This window comes from Danio rerio, chromosome 2 (assembly GCF_052040795.2).
Source record: "Danio rerio strain M-AB ecotype USA chromosome 2, GRCz13ab, whole genome shotgun sequence".
NCBI lineage: Eukaryota > Metazoa > Chordata > Actinopteri > Cypriniformes > Danionidae > Danio > Danio rerio.
The window spans coordinates 5,318,923-5,341,583 of NC_141022.1; the positions used below are offsets into that span (position 1 = coordinate 5,318,923).

The following is a 22,661-nucleotide window of genomic DNA, read 5'->3' on the forward strand; positions in this document are numbered from 1 at the left end:
GCATACAGTTCACCGCCTCTAAAAGGGAAAATATCCATCACCCTCATACATATCTATAAACTACACTTCCCTCCTTCTATCAATGCAGCTTTTGTGGATTTTGTCTATGAGTTCTCATTAGGTCTTAGAGTATTTAAAAACTATTATGCCAGTCATTTAAGCAGACTACTGGTTTGAACAAACATCTGTGGTATGATTAACAGATTTTCACTTTCTGAATGTCATAGTAACTTTCATTCATTCATTTTCCTTGGGCTTAGTCTCCATTTCAGGGGTCGCCACAGAGGAATGAATCACTAACTATTCCAGCATATGTTTTACGCAGCGGATGTCCTTCCAGCCGCAACCCAGTACTGGAAAACAAACATACATTCTCATTCACACACACACTCATACAAGGGATGTGCACATCCATGCTCGAGTATCGAAACTTAGAAGCTTTCTATTTAGTATTGATATTTTTTTAAAAGTATTGATATTTTAATAATTTCTGTATAACTTAATGTTTTAGCGCTGTCACGCTTTGTATACAAGACCTTACACCAATCCATCTGCTGCGGAACGTGACGTGAGCAATCATGTGCCTTTCAGATAACTTACGTACGCAACACACGCAAGTCAACACGTCTGCATTACGGAATGACAGAGTTAACGCAGCGAGTTGTGGTGCTCATCAGCTGAAAAAGCGATGAAGGAGCAATATTTTTGGAAAGTCGTACACAACAACAATACAAGCAGCCTTTATGAACACTTACAGACAACACAACCTGAAACTTATAAAGCGAAACAAAAACAAGATGTCTAGTGTTCCTCTGCTCAGTCTCCCTCTGTCTGACAAAAGACAATATAGGTGAGTTTAAAAGGAAGCAACCCCCCCCCCCCCCCCAATTCAATGCAATAATTGCTATATATATATATATATATATATATATATATATATATATATATATATATATATATATATATATATATATATATATATGTATAAACATAGTAAGCAAATAGTAGTATAGTATATTAATATATACTATAATAATAATAACTATAATAATAATAATAATAATAATTAAATACAAATAATAAATAATAAGAATAATAAATCAGATTTCCATGTAATGATTTTTTTTTTACCGGAATCGTAAAAAAATTAACAAAAAGTATCGGTAACGTATCGAATTAAAGATTTGTGGTATCGCCCATCCCTGACTCATACACTACGGATGATTTAGTTTATTCATTTTACCTAGTTCAGTCGGATGAAATTGTACGATTTGTATGAATTGTACGGCACCTAACCCCACCCCTAAACCCAACTGTCATTGGGGGATGAGCAACGTACAAATTAATTGTACGAATTAGATCGTACAAATTCATTCGAATTAGCCACTAAATCAAAAAGTTACGAACTGCCGTGAGATTGTGTTGGTTTAGACTGTTTATAATAATAATCAAAAAATAAATAAATAAAATTATATATATATATATATATATATATATATATATATATATATATATATACAGTTAAAGTCAGAATTATTAGCCCCCCTGAATTACTAGCCCCCTTGTTTATTTTTCTGTTTAAGGGAGAGTAGATATCTTTCAACACATTTCTAATCATAATAGTTCTGATAACTCATTTCTAATACCTGATTTATTTTATCTTTGCCATGATGACAGTAAATAATATTTGAAAAAATATTTTCCAAGACACTTCTATACAGCTTAGTGACATTTAAAGGCTTAACTAGGTTAATTAGGCGGGTTAGGGTAATTAGGCAAGTTATTGTATATCGAAAAACAATTTGCTTAAATGGGGTATTAAGTTTTACCTTAAAATGGTGTTTAAAAAATTAATAACTGCTTTTATTCTAGCCAAAATAAAACAACTAAGACTTTCTCCAGAAGAAAAAATATTATCAGACATCCTTTGAAAATGTCCTTGCTCTGTTAAACATCATTTAGGAATATTAAATGCCACTTAAATATAAAATGCCACTTAAAGACATTTCTCATGAATATTGCTTTTTTAATCGACTAATATACAAGCTGCAGCATCCTACGATATGCAAGTTGTCATTCATTCATTTTCTTGCCGGCTTAGTCCCTTTATTAATCCAGGGTCGCCACAACGGAATGAACCGCCAACATATCCAGCAAGTTTTTACGCAGCGGATGCCCTTCCAGCCGCAACCCATCTCTGGGAAAGCCATACAAGTTATATTATTTATAAAAATAAACATGAAGACAAATCTTCACCTTGGAAATATATAAGGTTCTATCTGAGTTCTGAATGATTTTGAAATAATGAGCTTCAAAGTTTTTGCAATCCATAACAAACAGCATGTGTGTAACATTTGTAAAAAAAAATTAAATTAAATAAAAACATCCCATAATATAAATAAGTTGTTAATTAATAAGAATATGTCAATAACTCAATTTTGACAAAAATGTCAGATAGAACCTTATAATTCTAAGGTGACGAAATGTATTTCATATCAAGTTTGATAATTTGATTCATTTTTTCTGTTGATTTCAAACACAAACTATAAGCTTTGATTGAGCAGATGGATTGCAGTACGTGGCGGTTCATTCCATGAAACAATCACCTAACAGCAAGTCATTGTAATGTTTTCTCGCTGAAGGACAAGTCAAACTTGCTAAATTTATTCAGGGGAAAAAACATTTTAAAGGTCAATAAAACAACAACGGTTACATTCCTTTAATGATGCTTCTGAAAATAAGAAACACGTTTTTTCACTGATTCAAAGTCAGTTTGACAACGTGCAGACACTTTAAGGAAAACATTTCTTCAGAATATTGCTTTTTTTATTTACATTTACATTTTACATTTAGTCATTTAGCAGACGCTTTTATCCAAAGCGACTAATATATTAGTTGACTAATTCGTATAATATATTAGTCGACTAATTCGTAATAATATATTAGTCGACTATTATTCGACTAATATACAAGCTGCAGCATCCCACGTCACATAACTTGAATTACTCATAAACATAAAGCTGCAACTGGAGACCAATGTATTTCAACAACAGGTTTTTGATTTATTTCTGTCGATTTCAAACGCTCAATCAGCTTTTTTTTCACATGCAAAAACAATCAAACAGATGAACTAAAAGGGTCGCAGTTTACATAGGCTGCAGTATATGGAGATTCATTCCTCGAAACACTCACCTAACAGCGAGTTGGCAAAGCCGTACCACACGCATCCAGTGTCCCCGATGAGCCATCGCCCCTGCGTGCTCGCCGCGAAGCTGAACGGCGTCCCCAGAACGCAAACCAGGAGATCGCTCAAGCAGATGTTCACCAGCAGAAAGTTGATGGGGGAGCGCAGCACCTTGTATCGGCCGAAGAGCACGAGGACCAGGAGGTTGTTGAGGAATCCGAAAGTCCCGATGAATCCCAAGCTCACCGCCACGAGGATGTGTCCAGTCGGACTGAGGGTGCGATAGGAGGAGGACGCCTCCAAATGTCCCTCCACTGCACCGAGACACAGCGCGCTGTTCCTCCTGCAACTGAGCACACTCAAGTTGGACACAATCATCGCAATCCGCAATCCATTGAGCACAATAAGTCACTGCTTTGTTTTCTGAGGGGAAAGCGACACATTTGATGTGCTGTTTTGACAACAGTCTGCAAATCTAATCGTATTTTTGCTGAAGAGTTTGGGTGTTGCGCGACGATTATTTAGCAATTGCTCAACTTTAAAAGTAGGAATAAAGTTTGGCGTCCCTTTGCTCCACCGTGTGGTGTTTACAGTCCTGATGTGCGGTGAAAGTGTACTGTTGGTGTAAGTAGTGTACCTCCTCTCTGACGCCCGAGTCTGTCTGCTCTACTGAGCTTTACTGGACGCATCATCCAGGTTATGAGCAGAAAACCTCTGCAGCACATCTGCCCGTCTGTGTTTTGACGCACGACGCAATAAATGGTTTGCAATACATTAATTTTCTCGCTCTCGAGGGGAATATTCAGAGATGGGGAAGTCAGTGTGACATTCATAACTTCATTTGAATCGCTTATTTTTGTTCGCACGCCTGATCGCTGTCCATGGTGCTCAAGTTTGCTCCACGAGGGGAAAAAACATCGACTTTTGAGCAGTTCAGGGTTTTTCCAAAGCGTCGACTGTGATAAGGAACGTACTTGTGGTCTGGTCGCTGCACTGTTACTCAGGGTTGCCAGGTTTTACAACAAAAGTACCCCAGTGTCCTTTCAAACTAGCCCAAATTCAAGCCCAGTCCCTGAACAGTGCCCTCACACTTCACATTGAGGTAAAGTTGGTTTTATGTTCGCACGTTAATTCATTTTTAAACAATGACAACTTGTGACCCAGTCTCTGTTTTGTACATTTAATATTGAATTAACATGCAAGTATGACTTCTAAACAACATTAACACATTTAATTGACTGTGCTTTGATATTGGCTGCTAATATCATTTCCCTACTTAAAATTTGCAAATAATACCTTTCTGAAATTATAAAGGACAAAGTTTAAATGTGTGAATATAAAACCAACTTTACCTCAATTCACTTAACGTGTTTTTTGTAATCATGTGATAAGCAAATGTGACCCTGGATATTAAGTAAATGTCCTACTGTAAATATATTAAAACCCAATGTTTGTGTTCAAGATGTTTTTTTAAGACAAGGAAAAGTTTGACATCGATAACTTAAATTGAATTGCTCATGTTTGTTCACATGTTTGGTCTGAGCGCTGTGGTGCTCAAAGTTTGCTCCGTGAGAAACAAAAAACATCAACTTTTTGAGCAGTTCAGTGTTTTTTTAAAGCGTAGACTGCATGGGAACATGCTTGCGTTCTGTTTGCTTCGCTGTTACTCAGGATTGCCAGGTTTTCACAACAAAGGTAGCCAACCCTGGTGAAAAATCCAGCTTAAACCAGCCTAGGCTGGTTGGCTGGTTTTAGCTGGTTGACCAGGCTGGTTTTAGAGGGGTTTTGGCCATTTCCAGGCTGGTTTCCAGCCATTTCCAGCCTGGTCTTAGCTGGTCAGGCTGGAAAATGACCAGCCAAATCCAGCTAAAACCAGATTGACCAGCCTGGTTTAAGCTGGATATAGCTGGTTTTGGCTGGAATCCCAGCTTGGCTAGGCTGGTCAAGCTGGTTTTAGCTGGTTATCTCCCAGCCTGACCAGCTAAGACCAGGCTGGAAATGGCTGTAAACCAGCCTGGAAGTGGCCAAAACCCCTCTAAAACCAGCCTGGTCGACCAGCTAAAACCAGCCAACCAGCCTAGGCTGGTTTAAGCTGGATGTTTCAGCAGGGAAATGGTCAGTTAAAACTAGCCCAATGTCCATTTAAACTAACACAAAAAACAAACACCTCACTTCACGTGTTATTGTAATCGCAAGATAAGCAAATGTGACCCTGGACCACAAGGCAAAAGAATTATTCTGCACACTTATGCTTTTGGTTATGTTCAAAATTACATTTGTTTTGGGTCAAAATTAAATAAAGATTTTGTAATGCAAAATTTCATCAGGATTTTAAGTAAAGATCACAGTCATGTTCTATGAAGGTATTAAGTAAATGTCCTGCTGTGAATAAACCCGTTGTTCGATTAGTAATGTGCATTACTAATCACTAGACAAGATTAAAGCCATTTTCCTCAGTATTTCTATTTTGTTTTTGGACTCTCAGATTCCAATTCTTTTTTAAATCATCCTTTTTTTTCTCGGGTTAGTTTGTGTTTGTGTGTGTAGGTTCATTAACTCACTTTAAAGGCAATAAAAAGAACATAAGATTTATGATAAAGGAAAGTTACTGAACGTACACATAGAAGCCTGAGAAAAAAAGTGCAAAACATTTATTTTAGTTTAACTCTCAATCTCTCTCGAGGGGAATGTTCAGTGAAAGACAAGGGCTAGTTTGACATCCATAACTTAAATTGAATCCCTTATTTTTGTTCACGTTTGGTCTGAGCGCTGTCCATGGTGCTTAAGTTTGCTCCATAAGAAAAAAATCATCGACTTTTGAGCAGTTCCGGATTTTTTCAAAGCGTTGACTGTATGGGAACGTACTTGTGTTCTGTTGGCTTTACTGCTACTCAGGGTTGCCAGGTTTTCACACCAAATGTTGCCCAAAGGCCAATCAAAACTCAACTTAAGTCCAGTCCAGTCCATGAACAGCGCCCTCACTTCATGTGATTTATGTAAGCAAATGTGACCCTGGACCATAAACCCAAAGACTTATTCTGCACAGGTAATTTTTGGTAATATCCAAAAAAATACATTTTATGGGTCAAAATGAAAGATTTTGTTATGCCAAATTTCATTTGGATTTTAAGTAAAGACCATAGTCATGTTCTATGTAGGTATTAAGTAAATGTCATTCTGTTAATATATCAAAACCCGTTGTTTGATTAGTAATGTGTATTACTGAGCACTAGACAACATTAGCCATTTTCCTCAGTATTTCTATTTTGTTTTTGGACTCTCAGATTCCAATTCTTTTTTTGTAATTGATCTTTTTTTTCTCGGGTTAGTTTGTGTTTGTGTGTGTAGGTTCAGTAACTCAATTTAAAGGCAATGAAAAGTACCTATTATTTATGATAAAAGAAAGTTAATAAACTTACTGTACACATAGAAGCCTGAGGAAAAAAATTCAAAACATTTATTTTAGTTTACTCTCTATCTCTCTCGAGGGCAATGTTCAATTTAAGACAAGGGCAAGTTTGACATCCATAACTTAAATTGAATCCCTTATTTTTGTTCACATATTTGGTCTGAGCGCTGTCCATGGTGCTTAAGTTTGCTCCATAACAAAAAAACTTTGACTTTTGAGCAGTTCAGGATTTTTCCAAAGCGTCGACTGTGGTTAGGAACGTACTTGTGGTCTGTTCGCTTCACTGTTACTCAGCGTTGCCAGGTTTTACAACAAAAGTATCCCAGTGTCCTTTCAAACTAGCCCAAAACCAAACCCAGTCCCTGAACAGTGCCCTCACTTCACACGTTTTTTTTTTTTTTTTTTTTTGTAATCACGTGATAAGCAAATGTGTACATTAAGTAAATGTCCTACTGTAAATATATAAAAACCCAATGTTTGTTTTCATTTGAATCGCTCATACTTGTTCACATGTTTGGTCTGAGCTCTGTCCATGGTGCTCAAGTTTGCTTCGTGAGAAAAAAAACGAACTTTACCTAATATGATTGAGTTTTGGCATAAAACCCAAATAAATAACCCATATTTATACCCAGGGTCATATATTTAAATTGTCAAAAAACAAATGTATTTATATATAAATATATATATATATATATATATATATATATATATATATATATATATATATATATATATATATATACATATACATATATATATATATATATATATATATATATATATATATATATATATATATATATATATATATATATAGACCTGTTGATGATGAATGTGCATTTGATATGTTATTTGATTTGTGGTCTTTGTATTCTGTGTAGCAAAGTTTCCATATAACCCCTTCACATTCATGCAGGCTTTGTTCAGCCGCTTTGATTTTCTGGGTTATTTGACATTCTGTTTGTTCCTCGCCCTGGATCTTACTGAAATTTATGAATGGCTGTAAATCTGCCTTGGCTAAAACAGATGCATGTGCACAACACATTGAGTTGTAAGACAGAAAATGGGGAGACAGGGTGTCTGACAAACAACCAGCCCTCTGCATCGCTCTTAGGGGAAGAGACTTTTAAATATATCCTAGAAGGCTACAATTGAGAGCTTCCTGGGGGATGAAGAAAAGCCAAAAACATACGAACAAAGCTGAGGACACTGTTATTTCTAATTCACTGTTTTTCACATTCCCAATGTTCACTTCAGTGTTTCACAATGAAAAAAACAGCAAGTAATTAGCAAGTAAGAGGTGAGCTGGAATGTGTATTTAGTTTAATATTTCACTTTACTTGAAGGGGACATTCATAAGACTGTCATAAAGCATTCATAATGACATGTCATGAATATGAATAAGAGTTCATGCATGTGTTATTTGTAAAAAAGAAAATATTATAAGGCATAAGAAATAATAAATAGAGAGAGAAACAAGTCTAAAATAACAGAAAAGGTACTGGCAGTTTAGTAAATTAGGCATAAAAATATTAATATAAAAATGCTAATAAAGTTACTTTTAAAATTTTCAAGGCTAAACGTTGTTGGAAGAAAGATCAAGGTCCCATAATGCAATTCAAAATCATAAATAAACTGGAAAAATAAAAACATGCACCACAAAATATGAAACACTGCTCATTTACGGATAATTTTTACAGTGTGTCATGAACATTTTTTTGATCGCTTTTTATCAGTGAACCAAAATTAATTTGTCATCCAAATTCCTCAGTTAAAGTGTCATTACTCAAATCATTTTATAACAATGTCATTAATATTTGATGACATTTTTTTGACAAATTCAACTTGTATTACTGTGTCTGAGGTCAACAAAAATATTACCGATGCTGTTATAAAATCTGACACGATTACAATGACCTTATGACAGTCATGTTTATGACAGATTTCTGACAAGTTATCTTGTCTTGATGATGTTAAGTTGTCAGGTCAAAGACAAAGACAGGCTATGGTGTTTGTAAATGTCAAATTGTCATAAAGACATCTCAATTTCACTATTGCATTTAAAATAAACCACCCAGGCTCAATATTGATATGTACCCCTGCATACATTGCTGGACAGTGCGAAATACATCCAAAGAGGTACGTTATTATGCAGGTTTATTTTTATTTTTTTTATTTTTTTGCGATTGCTCTAGAAGCCGCTGTGTACGTTTTTTCAGATCTCAAATTTCTCTTGCAAGTGCCATTTGCGGCTGCCTGTCAACTGATAGTGTTTACAAAAGCACAGATTGACCCGCCCACTACTTTCCCTAATCCCAACCAATCGTGTTTTTTAAAAGCACTGATTTACCCACCCACAGCATTCCCTAATCCCAACTGATAGTGTTTTGAAAAGCACAGATTGACCCACCCACTGCCTTCTTTAATCCCAACCAATCGTGTTTTTAAAAAGCACTGGTTGACCCACTCATCGCCTTACCTAAACCCCACCAATAGTGTTTTTAAAAGCACCGATTGACCCGCCCACTGCCTTCCCTAAAACCAACCAATAGTGTTTTCAAAAGCACTGATTAACCTGTCCACCGCCTTCCCTAAATCCAACTGATAGTGTTTTGAAAAGCACCGATTGATCCACCCACCGCTTTTCCAAAACCCAACCTATAGTGTTTTTTAAAAGCACTGATTGACCTGCCCACTGCCTTCCCTATTCCCAACCAATAGTGTTTTCAAAAGCGCCAATTGACCTTCCCACCGCCTTCTCTAAACCCAACCAACAGTGTTTTCAAAAGCATTCTAGAAAAAGAAAACCATTCATGGCTTCGTTTTCACATTTCACCACATTCTCATCCTGTTATTTACTTGTTTATTAAATTTTTTTTGCATTTTGTTTTTGTTTTACATGCTTTCTGGAGCTGTTCTTTGCCAGACTTGAACCCTGTCACCGCGATTAACTCCGCTTTACATCTTAAGTACGCCAATGTGCGCAGTGTGCTGCAAACTGGTAACAGTGGAATAGCCATAGTGGTAAAACTGGTAGTGCAAAAAGAAACAGAAGCTGTCGGCAGTATCATACCGCCCTGTAGCATTCATTTTAAAGACAAAATGAGGCAATACATAGCTCTGGCTACATAATTTGTGCTCTCCAGAAATGTATACGTGGGTACGTGTTCACAATAAGCCTGTGTTGAAAATAAAATGACATAACTGAGGGAATGACACTTAATGACTGTTGTCATAAACTTTCATTTGTCATGTCATTATTAAATATTTCATAACACTCCTATAAACACCTCCTTTAAGTAAAGTGTGACCTGATTGCCATCCTAGGACAATGCTTATTGGGCTAGTAAAGATTTTTTGTGAAACTAAACTGCACACTGGTCTAATTAGTTCCTCTGCTACACAAGGCAAAGAGCACAACTCCAGCGCCCGCTTTTATAGTCCCATAGAGAATAATAATGTCTCAATATACACCTCATACAATAAGTTAGCGCTTGTTAGAAGAAGATTCCAGTCAATACACAGTGCGATTGAAAGCGTTGTAGACTATTAAAGGTTTTTGCAGCCTTGCATATGCTGCCACATCATGACTGTACAATGTATAGCTGTATAGCTTTTTTCAAATCCATTTTGTACTGTAATTTCCTTCAGGTTCAATGGGATGGAAAATAATAGCAGCATATTAAATCTACATCCAGCTGTGCGCTAGTGTAGCTAATTGGACCAATGTTCTCTGTTACTCAGGTTGAAGTTTAATATGTACACCAAAAGAAAATGTGGATATGGCCGTTCGGTGAATAATATTGTAGCCAGAAATGAACAAGCTAGCTTTGGATCATGTTTTCAACAAGAGCATTAATCTAGCGTATAACTTGCAGAGCACGGAGAATGCAAACAGCAAAGTGCATTACATACAAGTGTAGCAAATATACTTTTTCAGTGCAGTAAAAAGATGAGTGGACATTTTTTGATTTACACGGCGATAAATCAAAGTCAGAAAGTTCTAGGAGAAAGGAACACTGATAAATTTGATAACGTCTGATGTTGAAAGCCACTGTGTGTAATTTTTGCCACTAGAGGGCGTTTATTCACAACGAATAAAAGTGTAGCTTTTTTTAAATAATTTTTTTGGGGGGTTTTAACCTTTATTTGATAGGACAGTAGATAATTGTTTTTTTAAAGAGAATTTTTGATGTATAACTTTTACAAACTTATAAAGCATATTATTGCTATGGCATTTAACACACAATGCCTCTCCAATCCAGTTCTATGTATCAAATTCTATGTCTTTCATAATACACACTTATTAATGATTTACTGTCTCTCTCCTCCTCTCCCTGTATTTTCTCTACTCTGCTCGTGATAAAGATTACTCAATCAGCATAGATCAACTTGACTACAAACCTAATGTTGCTAACATTTAACACCAGATGGAAAATAACTGTTTATAGAATATAATCACTATTTAGATGCTGTTACACATAGGAAAAAGGCTAACGTTAAACATTATTAAATACCCACGAGGCACTTGTGACTTTATATCACAGTTGCATTATTTTTTTTATGTTTCTTTCTTATTTAAAATAAATATATTTCCAATCTGACTTGTAATGCGGAGAGAAAAAATAGCATGAGTTCAGCAGATGGTGGATTTGAACGGGGTTGATGATCGAATGTGTGTAAAGATGATACGAATGTGCGTAAAGATGATGTATAACTTTTACAAACTTATAAAGCATATTATTGCCATGGCATTTAACACACAATGCCTCTCCAATCCAGTTCTATGTATCCGAGTCTTTCATAATACACACTTATTAATGATTTACTGTCTCTCTCCTCCTCTCCCTGTATTTTCTCTGCTCTGCTCGTGATAAAGATTACTCAATCAGCATAGATCAACTTGATTACAAACCTAATGTTGCTAACATTTAACACCAGGTGGAAAATAACTTTATAGAATATAATCACTATTTAGATGCTGTTACACATAGGAAATAGGCTAACGTTAAACATTATTAGATACCCACGAGGCACTTGTGACTTTATATCACAGTTGCATTATTTTTTTATGTTTCTTTCTTATTTAAAATAAATATATTTCCAATCTGACTTGTAATGCTGAGAGGAAAAAATAGCATGAGTTCAGCAGATGGTGGATTTGAACGGGGTTGATGATCGAATGTGTGTAAAGATAATGCTGTGCACTTTACGAGGTACCCCACTCACACTGCAATCCTGCTTTGCTCTGTAGTCATGCTGTCTCTGTCGATCAGGCATTGATGAACCGTTGAACAGCTTATTCGACTAGGTGTACTATTTGCACTTAGCCTAAAAAGACACTCCGAAATTAGCTTTTTTTTCCTCCCCACACAGGGGCCCCAAGTGCACATGGGCCCCTGGGACTGTGCTCATAAGGCCCATTGGTTAATCCGGCCTTGCTAGAGGTAGTTCATTATGATGTGATTTACCTTCTTTGTGCGATTTGATTGTACAGGGATCACATGACTGATTTTTCTAATCTCTATAGACAAGAAAAAAATAAAGTAGTGACTGCAGGTTGAAGGAAAGTAGTGGACTAAAGGTGCTGATACTGCAGTAAAAATGTACTCAAGGGAAAGTAAAAGTACATGTGTTTAAAACTACTTACTAAATTACAATTCCTGAGAAAAACGACTCAATTACAGTAATCTGATTATTTGTAATTAGTTACTTTACACCACTGGTAAAAAAGTAGCCTTTCTAAAAGTACTCAAAGGTGGTGAGTAATGAGTATTAGGCTTAACTAAATGATTCGTAGTACGAAAAATTGCTAACAAAATTGCTAAATTGGCAACACTGCTTTGAACACTGACAAACAACAGACAAGTGTCCAGCTGGTGGCATCACAATAACAGCTCGTGCAGCACTGATACTAAAAACAGTGCATGTGTTTGAAAACGTAACATTCTGTAGTGCTTTTAGTTACAGTGGTCCCTCGTTATTCATGGAAGTTACATTCCAAAAATAACCCTTAATAGGCGAAATGTTTGTGTGCCAATTTAGCAACTTTGTTGTGAGATTTTTCAACTTTTCAAACTACAAATCAAGTTTTTCACATTTTTAAACTACTATATTTACATTTACACTTAGTCATTTAGCAGATGCTTTTATCCAAAGCGACTTACAAATGAGGACAAGGAAGCAAATTACACAGCTATAAGAGCAACAATGAATAAGTGCAGTAGGTAAGGTTCAGGTGTGTAAAGTCTAAGAAGGAAAGGGTTAGTAATGTAAGTTGTTGTTGTTGTTGTTGTTGTTGTTTTTTGAGTACAGTTAGTGATGTAGCCAGAGAGGCAATTGCAGATTAGGAAGGAAAGTAGAGACTAAATAGTTGAGTTTTTAGTCATTTCTTGGAGACACCGAGTGACTCTGCCGTTCTGATGCAGTTAAGGAGATTATTCCACCAATTGGGCAGATTGAATGTGAGAGATCGGGAAAGTGGAACCACGAGGCGACGTTCATTCACTGAACACAAGTTTCTGAAAGGCACATAAATCGGCAGTAGTGAGAGCAGATAAGAAGGAGCAAAGCCAGAGGTGGGTTTGTAGGCAAACATCAGAGCTTTGAATTTGATGCGAGTAGCAACTGGCAGCCAGTGCAAACGGATGAGCAGCAAAGTGACATGTGCTCTTTTAGGTTCATTAAAGACCACTCGTGCTGCTGCGTTCTGGAGCAGCTGAAGAGGTTTGATAGAGCTAGCTGGAAGCCCAGCTAGTAGAGAGTTGCAGTAATCCAGTCTGGAGAGAACAAGAGCTTGAACAAGGAGTTGAGCTGCATGTTCAGATAGGAAGGGTCGGATCTTTCTGATGTTATAGAGTGCGAATCTGCAAGATCGAGCAGTTCTAGGAATAAAAAGTACTAAAGTACAGTTCCTGAGAAAAACTACTCACTTGCAGAAATTTCAGTATTTCTAATTCTCTACACACCTGGACAACAGTTACACTGTAGATCCACTCAAAGATGCAGTTATTTTTACCTTAACCATTACACAGCCTACAAAAACTGCAACTGGATTTGTGTCACAGGCTGTGAGACATCATGATTTTTCCAAGTATGATGCGATCCTGGATTAAAAATATGTTGATCCAGGAGCACCATTTTTATTGGGAAATGTAATCCATACCTATTCCTTACCTCTAAACCCAACCATACCTGTAAATTATTCTCAAATCACAATAATAAGTGGATAACAATCATGTAGAAGTGCAAAAACCTAACCGCAAGTCTAAACTTAACATAAACGGTAAACGAATCCCTTACTTCTGATTGGCTTATTCCAGGTTCTAGGAACAACATAGATGTTAATCCAGTATCATGTCCTACTTGATGAAATCAGGTTGGCAAAGGCAGATTAAAATCTGCGCTGCATGAGAAGAAGCCTTCACAATTTGTATCTCATTTCACATAATCTTGTAAATTAATTAAATGTGACTGATTGTTTTAATGACTCTACAAGACATTTACAATTACACTGTTACACACAATGGACCACGTAAAAAAATCGTATTCTGCAAACTGCTTGAATTTTAATTGACTGTTGTCAGTGAAGCGTTGTAATGTGAAACAGGTCTATTAAAGAGCCTCTTAAATGTTTCTGCTGCCTTGTATACTGCATGCCGGCACATCGAGAGGCTTGTTAAAACATTCAAGCTTTTAACGCAAGTTCAACATGATGGACAACAAGAGCAGCATGTAATATATATGACTGCACAGCGTTCTGTATTTTTCTACCCATGTCAAAATCCTGTTCAATTTGTACGTATGGATTTGTTCACTGAATTAATAATGCTCTGGCTAAAACTGAAACAAAATTTAGGATTTCTGCCAATTGAAAATGTAACACATGAATACTGTGCTGCAGTTAAATTTGCATTGACTGCTGACAATAGAGCCTTGTAATGACATGTAAAATCAATTGTTTGCACTCGCAATGCCAAAGTCATTGATTCAGTCCTGAGAGGATGAAGAAACTGATTAAATATTTACAATATTTTGAATCCAATAATAGTTGTTTGTATTCAAGTCATCGAAGCTGATTCATGGAGAGTCTAGCCAGAGTCAGAACTTTTCTAACTAACTAATTGGCTAAATGTGCACCTTTAAGTACAGGGTGGGCCATTTATATGGTTACACCTTAATAAAATGGGAATGGTTGGTGATATTAACGTCCTGTTTGTGGCACATTAGTATTTGTGAGGGGGCAAACTTTTCAAGAAGGGTGGTGACCATGGTCGCCTTTTTAAAGTTGGACATCTTGGATCCAACTTTTGTTTTTTTCAATAGGAAGAGGGTCATTTGACATCAAACTTATTGGGAATTTCACAAGAAAAACAATGGTTTGTTTGGTTTTAACGTAACTTTATTCTTTCATGAGTTATTTACAAGTTTTTGACCACTTATAAAATGTGTTCAATGTGCTGCCCATTGTGTTGGGTTGGCAATGCAACCCTCTTCTCGCTCAACCTCATCATACCCACCCACCCCCTTTCGCTCTTCAGTTTATGACGGCCCACACAACCTTTACTGTATAATTTGCCCTTTTCACAAGGGGCCCCGTCAATAATTCCTCCATTTTGCGCTACGCCACTGAATCTTACCCAAAACATGCTAAATTATCCGGAACAGTATGCATCCCAGCCAGGTAGCAGCAGCAGTGAAAGGGTGTTCAGTGCTGCTCAGTGAGCGCAGTACTGCGCTAAAGCCATTTACAGTGGATTAAATCATGTTCCTCCACAAAAGGAAGCCTAATCTTGGCGAGTGAGGGACTTTTAAATTCATTCATTCATTCATTCATTCATTTTCTTGTCGGCTTAGTCCCTTTATTAATCCGGGGTCGCCACAGCGGAATGAACCGCCAACTTATCCAGCAAGGTTTTACGCAGCGGATGCCCTTCCAGCCGCAACCCATCTCTGGGAAACATCCACACAGACACATTTATACACTATAAAAAATTTAGCCTACCCAATTCACCTGTACCGCATGTCTTTGGACTGTGGGGGAAACCGGTTTTTAAATCATCATCACTGTCGCCTTAATGCTAGATTGTGAAGAACAAATCTCACAGAGCCTTTATCTTAATTTCGTTATTGCCAAATACCAGTCATAATTTATAATTCATTTTAATTTGTTAAGAAAGACTCATTTTTATTGGTGTGTTGGCCAATTTAAAGGCTAATGCCGAGTTCAGACTGCATGATTTTAGCCCCGAATTTGACACGGTGACAGGTTTTGAGAAAACGCAACAAATACCTGAAATCACAGGCAAATCGTTGCTTGTGCACGTGAGTGACAATCACACAGTATGAACTATCAAAGACACGATCTGAGAGAACCACCAATAAGTCCCCGATGCCTGTGAGATATTTGGCGTGCTAACTTTTTGGAGTTGCTTTCTGACGATTCAAATCATATGAAATGAGTTTTGACTGAAAATCACCTACAGCCAATGAGAGAGCAGCATTCACTTGTGTGTGTGTGTGTGTGTGTACCTGCAGGCCTGCGGGAGATTGATGGAGAAGTTAAAAGCGCTCGGTTTATTTGGACCCAAGAAACGGAGGAAAAACAAGTGGAGGTTTGACAGGAACACCGGTGTGTTTGACGTTTCACATAAAGTTAAAAAAGAAAGTTGAGGAGAAACTGCTAATTCCCTTCAAACCAAGGTGAGCAAATATGTAGATTTTATACCCCATTAAATGCTTCTTTCTTGTTATGTAGTTAATAACAAAAGATATACTACGTGTTTTTGGCTGTGAGACGTAGTTTGGAGGAAGTTATCTTTGATTCAAAGTCATGCAATGTGAAAGCCCCTGTCGCTGATCCATCTTGCAAGTGTTAACAAAGCAGCGACAAACCGCTAGCCCAGATAGTCATGCAGTGTGAAAACATCTGAGACACGAGTACTTTGAAAATCATGCAGTCTGAACTCGGCATAAGTATGTACCTATTTAGAGTGCTTATTTAGAGGACTTTTTTTTTTTCCAAGTGGCCTATACATGGGCGTTGCTGGGTGGGGGAGGGTTAGGATGATTCTAAGGGCCCATACATTTAGGGGGCCCCCAGAGACATTATTAAGGGACTGCCTCCTATGTTAAAACACATAAACGACGACTCTTTCTTGAAAAAAAAAAGGCAAAAGAGCTGTGTGCATGTGCACATTTGCATTTCGCTGTAAACAGGATCCGGCTTTTAAAAAAGACATCAATCAAAATGTACTTATCAGGCTCAGGCCGAATTCTGTCGGGCTCGAGTCTTATCGGACCTAACTTTTATGGCCTGATTACAGCTCTACAATATAGTACAATGTATTAAATAAAGAAATAAATAGAGAACTAAATAAATCATATTGTTAACATAATGAATCAATACATTTTAAGGCACCTTTATTATCAAAATGCAGCCTCAGTGCATTTAAACACAGAAGGTTAAAGTTGAATTCATGTCCTGCCTAGTATTTCATGGGGTTACATTCATAAGATGATCCCGTCACATACTCCCCCACAGAGCCCATTGTCCATCTTTGTGAGTACACTCAGGCCAGCGAACAGCTTTATCATTTCCTACAAGGACAGGTTGAATTCAATCTGCCATGTCCAAGGTTCCTTGATGACTCCCTTGAATCTTGGTGGTGGTGGACCGTATCACTCCATGACTTGCCCAAATCCTTTGAGACCGTGGAGATCATATTCCATCATGTGTTGAGGTCTCTTGGAGGACATTAAAGGACTGAACTAGCCCACTCCCAGTGTATAAGCTTACAATATTTGTGTGGTCCCAATCACAATTAAATCATCCAGTCTTTTATTAAACTCACTTCATTCTAGTGTGTCTGTGGATTCCAATCTCCTCTGTTCCATTGGTCTGAGGAACCATAAAACCTCCCATTTGTCAGTCATCGGTAGCAGCAGAATGGATGGGTTTGTAACCAACCTCACGCTTCCTACTAGTTTCCGTATGCTGTAATCTTCAGCCGTTTCAGTAGTAATCTTTCAACATGTCCAAGACACCTTACATTTACATGGAGTTATGAATCCTGGAGCCTTATGTACGAAGACTTGCGTGGAAATCTTACTAAAACGTTGCGTACGCACAAAGCTGTAAATGTGCGTACGCAGAAAAAAATTCAGATGTATGAAACACTGCGTACGCCGAGTCTCACGCATATTCTTTTGTACATCCGAATGAACGTGAAACTGAGCGCAACATGCACGAGCACAAAACCCCTCCCTGCCTCCTCCCCCGTATGAATATGCTAATGACTCTACTTTGGCAAAACCCAACGAAAAAGCAAAGGCAAAAGCAAGCAAAAAGAGAAGCTTTGAACAGAATGTGAATTGGAGGTGCTGCTTTCGGAGGTAGACCGGAGGAAAGTGGTGTTATTTGCAAGTTTGTTCTCCGGAATTAACAACAAAAGAAAAAAATAGAGTGGGAGAGTTTAGCTGATGCGGTTAACCGTTGGGTCTGAACACCGCACTGAGTGAATTAAAAAATAAATAGTGTGGTTTATAGGTGTAAAATGTTGCAGTACTCAGAACAGTCTCAGTGGCGCAGCTCGTAAGACGCATGTCAACATGTTTTGACATGTTCGAGCATGAACTCGGTTCGAATCCAGCGTCTGATGAACTCTTTCTTCTTTTTTCGCCCGCTACATATCAGATTTTGTCAACTATTTATAACGAGAAAGACAAGTAGGAATCATTAATAAGTCTGTGAATAATATTTTATTTGCACATTTATGGAATGGAAATGTTTCTGATTCACGCATGCAAATTCATCTTCAGATAGTGTCTTTATAGCAATGTGCGTAAAGTAGATAGCTCAGATTACATTGGGAAAACAGGCGACCGCTGCAAATTGCGCTTTAATGTTTAGCTGGTCAACTGTATGGTATGGAAACCTTATATACCTGCTAGATCAGGGGTCTCAAACTCACGGCCCGCGGGCCATTTGCGGCCCTCAGTGCAATATTTTGTGGCCCGCGCCGACTGCTGTTCACTGACAGAATCAGCGGAGCGGGGAGAGAGAGCGCTCCCCGCTCCGCTGATTCTATCCGTACACAGCGGTCACTGGCATTCCCCGCCTGCCATGTAAACAAAGGGGCGGGGATGCCGGTGACGTCACCACGCACCCCGCCCCTTTGTTAGACGCTGTGACAGGCGGGAAGTGTTAGGAGGGAACTCGCGCCGGCCAGAACCAAGGTAAGCTGTTCCCGCCCCTGCCTGCCACTTAGCTACCTATCTGCAGCCTGCCACCTACCTAGCTACAGCCTGCATCTTATATATATTATAGGTAGATACAGACTGGTACAGACTGATGTGACTGGAGTGGGGGGGGGGTGTTTTATTTATACATACATTATCCCTCATTTTTTAGGTGAGGGAATGGAAGTTTTGAGTGAGTTCCCCCACTTTTTTCCCTAGGACTTCAATAAGTCAAAGTACAGGTTACTTTGACTTATTAATGACTTAATGATGATCATCTTCAAGCCATACTGAGGGTCTCAACTACTTCCGCTCTAAAGCCAAATGTGGTTCAGATTTGTGGGAAGAAGCGCTGTCAAGTCTCTGGCAGCAAGAAGTAGGCAAAAGATGCCATGTTCAGAAGAACTGTTCATAATCTTCACTCAATGTTCTATTAATGTTCAGGACACTTCATGTTCAGAAGAAATAATTAAAACTGTTAATAATGACATTTGAGGACTTTTTTTTGTGAAATCCCTTATGCGGCCCAGCCTCACCCAGACTTTGCCTCCTGCGGCCCCCAGGTAAAATGAGTTTGAGACCCCTGTGCTAGATGAACCAGTCTCATACAGCTGCCATTGCGAGGCTCAGACACTTTGTAGAGAGGAATTTAACACAACTGCCTCGAGGAGTCGCCAATGGAAATAAAACAGACACGCACAAAAAATGTGCGTACGCCAGCCATAAAGCTGGCGTGGAGGTGCGCACATTTCCACATTCAGTTCATCGTTAGTAAATCCAAACGTGAGCGATTCTGAGCGTGAAACCTGGCGTACGCAAAGTTTTTGTGCGTACGCAGCGTTGATACATGAGGCCCCTGGTGTTTTTGTTGAATAGCTTTCTTCTTGTTGGACCTTTTTTGAAGTGCTCTAGAAGTGCACTACTGTACCTGCAACAAACACACACATACAGCTATCTTTATATGGACTTCTTATGTATTCAATGACGTTTAACTTGTATAAATTATATAATCCATCTCCCTGGTGAAAGGTGATTTCAGTGACTTTGAATGTGGCATGGTTGTTGGTGCCAGACGGACAGGTCTGAGTATTTCAGAAACTGCGGATCTACTGGGATTTTCACACACAACCATCTCTAGGGTTTACAGAGAATGGTCTGAATAAGAGAAAATATCCAGTGAGCGCCAGTTCTGTGGGCGCAATTGCCTTGTTGATGTCAGAGGAGAATAGCCAGACCGCGTGATGCTATCTTGTTGATATGGAGCAAAATCTCTGAGGAATATTTCCAGTACTTTGTTGAATCTATGCCTCAGAGGATTAAGGCAGTTCTGGAGGCAAAAGGGTCCAACCGGGTACTTGTAAGGTGTACCTAATAAAGTGGCCGGTAATGCAACATCTGTAATTCAGCTAATTAACCAGACAGAAGTAGGCAACCTTCAGTTTAGATGTGTTCATATGATGCATTATGTCAGCATCTATTAAAGTGTGATATTTGTGTCCATTTGTCTTTACTACATTAGGTTTTTGTATTAGAACCATTTGAGTGTCAAATATCCAACATTTCAAAACCAAAACACATACCTGGGACCTCATTTTTGTACTTTTATTACTTGCTTTATAGCAAGTAGCTTTCAAGATCTGATCATGGACCTCCTGTCACAAGACAGAAGCAAGAATCAGACAGTTTGTAAGGACAAAACTGGCAGTACACTTCATAAACGGAGGTGGAGCACACAGTATTAACACTCTCATGCTGTGTTTCAACAACCTTCTCACCTCTTTCCCCGCAGGGAGCCAACATATCCTTTACTTTTGACAATGACCTTGAGCGGTTCACCCTGGAGGCTGAATTGAATATGCTACTAGTAGGGCACAAACCACATACTGTATGTTTCAAGTTTCCCTACCCAACAAGGTTCTAGTGTATATCCTATCCTACTGTATGTCTCCCCTCAGTAGATCTTTGCATATATAAGGTGCACTAGTCAACATCCATGTCCTTTACTTGAAATCATCCAGCTGCAACAATTGACCCTTCGCAAAACCCTGGTCATAGCATTCCCCAATTAATTTGTGCACTCCCCAAGGAAATAGTGAATAATTTCTGGAAAAATTACTGTGATATGCCTGCAACGTCTGCAATATACGTATATTAGTGGGACATATTCAGAATGTGTGCATAACTTTAAAAAATTAAATAAATAAACAAACATATAAATAATCGAAAGGCGAGGCAGTGGTGCAGTAGGTAGTGCTGTCGCCTCACAGCAAGAAGATCGCTGGTTCGAACCTCGGCTCAGTTGGTGTTTCTGCGTGGAGTTTGCATGTTCTCCCTGCGTTTGCGTGGGTTTGCTCAGGGTGCTCCGGTTTCCCCAACAGTCCAAAGACATGCGGTACAGGTGAATTGGGTAGGCTAAATTGTCCATAGTGTATGAGTGTGTGTGTGAATGTGTTTGTGGATGTTTCCCAGAGATGGGTTGTGGCTGGAAGGGCATCCGCTGCAGAAAAAAAACTTAAGTTGGAGGTTCGTTCCACTGTGGTGACCACGGATTAATAAGGGGACTGAGCCAACAAGAAAATGAATGAATGAATTATCAATAAAGATAAGATAAAAATAGTAAAAAAATAATTGACGGATTACAAAATAAACAAATATAACAGATAAACAAAATTAAAGGAGGGATCGTCTCTGTGACAATACTCATATTTTTACAAAGCCAGTGACATGAATATATAGGTTAGAAATAAAGATGAGAATTTCCAAACTTAAAATGCCAGACTCCCAAGTCTTAAGATAGGTTCCCATGTGGTTTCAGAAGATGTAGTTGTTCCATTTGAATGACATAAAGGAACGCGTTCAACCATCTCTGATAACATGGAGCCTTTGGAGATTCATCTGAATATGGACCAAAATCTCTGAGGAGTATTTCCAGTAACTTTTTAAATCTATGCCACAAAGGATTAAGGCAGTTCTGAAAGCAAAAGGGGGTCCAACCCGGTCCAAGTAATGTCTACATCAGTGGTTCTCAAACTGTGGTTCGTGTACCACTTGTGGTACGCAGACTTCCTTCTAGTGGTACGCGGAGGAATGAAATATGTCATGTATATGCTACACACATTTCAAAATTTAACAAAAATGATGTATATAATATGCCATAAATGACATATAGCCTATATTTCTGAGGTAATCTGCCACGTTTTTTTTTTACTTTGCAGAGTTGTAGCTGCTTTACTGGGCCTACTACTTTACTGTATTTCAAAACTGCTCATTTTGGTGGTACTTGGAGAGACAATTTTTTTCTGAGGTGGTACTTGAGGAAAAAAAGTTTGAGAACCACTGGTCTACATAATAGTGTCTAAGTTTAAGAAAATGTGAGAAAAGACCAGAACACTTTACCTGTGTGACTTTGGCACAAGAATGTCCGGTCTATCAGTAACAATAATTACTAACAAACAATGATAAATACAAACCTTAACAAAAATTCACGGACAGAGACAAGATGTTGTTTAAAAGGATAACTGCGAAATGTGCAATTTAAACAGACCTGCATCAGCACCTTTGTGATTTTAATGCCACCAAAAATAAGCACTGTGAGGTTCATAATCCTGGAATTTATGGCTGCCTGCCATTCAGGAACTGCTGGTGTCCAAGGCCGTCACACAAACATAACCATACCTTTCTGTAACAAGCACAAAAGCTGCACCCAAGGGTATCATTATGCTGCAAATGCTCAGTTGAGTCATATTGTACCCTGTTTGGGACCTAAGATGGGTTTTACTGATAAAGAATGGTAAAAATAAAACAAATATTGCCAGCAAAACAACAATA

The 22,661-nt window shown here is 38.2% G+C and overlaps 1 protein-coding gene across 1 annotated transcript in view; it reads right to left on the bottom strand.

Annotated features, from left to right (window-relative positions):
- The window catches only part of tmtopsa (teleost multiple tissue opsin a), an 84,379-nt gene extending 80,753 nt beyond the window's left edge, over positions 1–3,626 (bottom strand). Inside the window, 1 exon segment of the mRNA NM_001118899.2 lies at positions 3,193–3,626. Coding sequence (NP_001112371.1) covers positions 3,193–3,562 — 370 coding nt within the window. The 5' untranslated portion in view covers positions 3,563–3,626.
- Positions 3,627–22,661: the final 19,035 nt, after the last annotated feature.